At 39.3% G+C, this 3,417-nt stretch overlaps 1 protein-coding gene across 1 annotated transcript; it reads right to left on the bottom strand.

Annotated features, from left to right (window-relative positions):
• Positions 1-1,760: 1,760 nt before the first annotated feature.
• Positions 1,761-2,804, bottom strand: LOC132306425 (protein IRX15-LIKE-like). The gene has a single exon (XM_059803813.1). The coding sequence runs from the start codon at positions 2,580-2,582 to the stop codon at positions 1,842-1,844; it is 741 nt and encodes a 246-aa protein (XP_059659796.1). The 5' UTR covers positions 2,583-2,804; the 3' UTR covers positions 1,761-1,841.
• Positions 2,805-3,417: the final 613 nt, after the last annotated feature.

Genomic DNA, 3,417 nt, shown 5'->3' on the forward strand with positions numbered 1-3,417 from the left:
ATTTTTTCCTTTATTTTTTAAAAAAAAAATCATTTTTGTTTTTGTTTTTTTTTCTTTTCAGTAAATAAAGAGAGTTATTTAATTGATTTTTTTTTTTTTTTTAAGTTTAGATAGATATATTTTTGTATGAATATAATAAATAGTAAAATATTTTTGCCTACGTAATATTTTTTTTTTTTTTTTTTTCAAAAGTTCTAACTAAGTATGTTGTTTATAATTTTGGCCCCCCAATCTCAATATCCTGGCTCCGCCCCTGCCAACACGCCGAACCAACAAAAGCTAGGTGAAGCTCTGACCAAACAACCACCAAACTAAACGGTGAAGAACTCCATCAACGTGAAGACCAGCGAGACCCAGAAGTTTAAACACCATAAACTCCGGCGAGTTTCAGTTCAGTACAGAGATCAACCAATCGCCGTGAACAGTTCCTGCGAGCCCCGTTAACAAACCCAAAAGTTCCGGCGTGCTCCTGTTTAGGCAAACTTCAGTTTCAGTGAGTGAATCCCACAAGAAGTTCCGTTGAACTTCAAAGACAGCGAAGCTTCAATCTTCTTGACCCAACTGCAGCAACCATAAGCACAACTTGAGCTTCAACGTTCAAACTCCATGTTTTCCGGCGTGTTTTAGGACGTCGACCAAAAAGTTTAAACACCATGAACTACGACAACCTTCAGTTCAAAGCAGAGATTAACCAATCGCTGTGAACAGTTCCGGTGAACCTCCATTAACTGACCAAAGGATAATATTGTAATTTCAAAAACATGATTTTTTGGTATTTTTTAAATAAAATGGAATATAATAAAGGTAATTTAGTCATTTCATATACCCTTAACGGCCAATTGACAGAATTGGGATAAAATGGTAATGTTGTTATATTATTGAGGGTTTTTAAAACTGATTGGAGTTTTATGATCATTTTTTAAAAGTAGTAGGAGTTTTGAGAAATTTACCTTAATAATATTTGATTATTTAAATCATATATATACATATATATCAATAAATATATATATATACACACACACACATCCCATGCTTATCCTTAACAACTAAACTAGGAACAATGCTTGCATCGTGCGGGAAGAAGATGAGGTTTATCCTCTGTGCTGACGTGGCCTAATAATATTATGACAAGTGTCCAAAATAAAAATAATAATAAAACATGGGCAACACCCAATTTGTCCGGGTTGGACCCATTTCTTACTCTCTTCTCTTTCTAATCTATCTGTCGCCGCAACAAACCCATTTCCATCTTCTCTAGCAAAACAACTTTTTAACCCTAAATTGTATCAGACCTCTTTATCTTCCTCGCCACCATTCGATCTTGAGGTTACTTTCCTCGCCACCTTCGATCTGGGTTTATGGTTACATTTGTGTGATAGAGATGTGTTGGATCTGAAGACTTTTTGTTCACAGACCCTAACAGAATAGAAGTCCGAGCTGCCTCGTTCTCTCTCTCCATCTCTATCTCTATCTCTATCAATTTTATGTCCTAAATTGAAGGGTGACTAAACGAGGGAAAGCAAAAGAACACAACTGAATTTCTTGCATCTCAGACCGAATCGTTGTTGTAAATTGTGAAAATCAGAGATTGATAAATTAGGGTTTAAATTGGTCGATTTGTAGGGTTCAATTTTGGTCTTAATGAAAATTGTAGAGGAAATTATTGATTCACTTCTTAACTTTTCAATTTGTATACACACATCTAGTAGTCACAACTCTATGTCTCCTTGTTTCCTGTTCTTAATAATCGAATTTAGATGTTTCATGTTCTTAATAATCGAATTTAGATGAATCTTGGAAAGAAATTTCTGATCGAAAAACACAAGAGCTTCTTCATGGTGTTAGTAGTTATATCTAAACTGTGAGTGATTAATCAAAATAGGATACAAAATATTGCCGGCGGTGAATATCGCCGCCATCCTCCTCGGCGCCGCCGGAAAATTCCCATTTGGCTCGTCCACCAAAATCACATCCCAACCCATTTCGTACACATAATTGGGACGGTCGTTAATCCCCAATTTGCAGTCCGAGAATAGGAGTTTCTGTACAGGTCTACACTCATTTCGAATTTTCCCTCTAGCGTGGTGAAGAAGGTCGTGTAAATGGCTCACTTTTGGTAGTGAATTGGACGTCTTAGGCTTCAAATTCGGGGCTTTTCTCTTCGATTTTGCTGACGGAGTAGGAGTTTTCGTCGAGGAAGACGGTTCGGCCATTGTGGTTGAGGAAATTCCAGAGGGGGTCTCGTGGGTCAGACCGAAAATGAGGAAATTGCAGGGGGTGGGACAGCGGCGTAGGACGGCGGTGACGGATCTGAGCTCGGCCGTGGACATTTTGGTGGAGGTGGGGGAATTGGGTTTGGCGGCGTAGTGGAGGAGGGCATCGAATACGGGTTTGGGTAATGGAAAGGCTGTCGCGGCGGAGGCGGCGGCGGTGGTGGAAATGAGGTCTCTGGTGGTGGAGATGAGAGTGAGAGCAAAGGCGAATGTGAAGAATGAGAGGATGATGAGAAGCCATTTACGATGAGAAACAACTTGCTTATGTGCAAAAGGGTGGATGACTATGAGCTTTGTGGTGGTCTTCATCCTAGAGAGAGTGATTGTGTGAAACCAGGAGTTACTTTCTCTCTCTAGTTTCTCTCACTATCAATTACCAAAAAAAAAAAAAAAAAAAAGAGTGGAGAATGAACCTGTCAGGTGATGTGATGAGAGAGAGAAGAGAGTAGGAAATGGGTCTAACCCGGACAAAATGGGTGTTGCCCATGTTTTATTATAATTTTTACTTTGGACACGTCATAATATTATTGGGTCACGTCACGCAGGATGCAAGCATTGTTCATATACAAATATATAAATATATATATTTATATATATACACATCCTTCCATATTTATCCTTAACAACTAAACTATATATATACACATATATATATGTATATATATATACTTATTACGCAAATAAATACTGTTAAATATTTTAGTAATACTTAACGGCTCTCAAAATCCTAAGAATATCTCCTTTAGTGATTAGTTTCTACCCTAACAGGCATAAAATTAAATTTGAAAACTCACTGGACCCCACAGAACCTTATCAGGACCCCGCACGCATTCCCATGCGCTTCCACAAGCCACTTAGCACTGCCAGGCGCATCCAAGCGCTGCCACGAACCTGATTTGGGCCTCCGCGCGTGTTGGCGTGCCTCCATTGGTCCTCTTCTTACTTCCAGGTGAGCGTGCACACACCGGATCTCCTCTCTAATGATCAAGCCACCTCTACAGCACTGATGCGCACATGCACCATAGTGTGTTGCGTCGCGCTGCACCAGATCAATCCATTATAAACATAATATTCCAATGGTCCAGATCAACGGTGTATTATCTCTCCATACGTCACACTACACTGAAACTGCCAATGATCATCA

Source organism: Cornus florida, unplaced genomic scaffold (assembly GCF_030987335.1).
Source record: "Cornus florida cultivar Cherokee Brave unplaced genomic scaffold, ASM3098733v1 CherokeeBrave_3.0.0_Hap2_Chr05, whole genome shotgun sequence".
Lineage (NCBI taxonomy): Eukaryota > Viridiplantae > Streptophyta > Magnoliopsida > Cornales > Cornaceae > Cornus > Cornus florida.

Bases quoted from the DNA above. Each gene is read 5' to 3' on its own strand.
- LOC132306425 (XM_059803813.1), bottom strand. From the start codon at position 2,582: ATGAAGACCACCACAAAGCTCATAGTCATCCACCCTTTTGCACATAAG.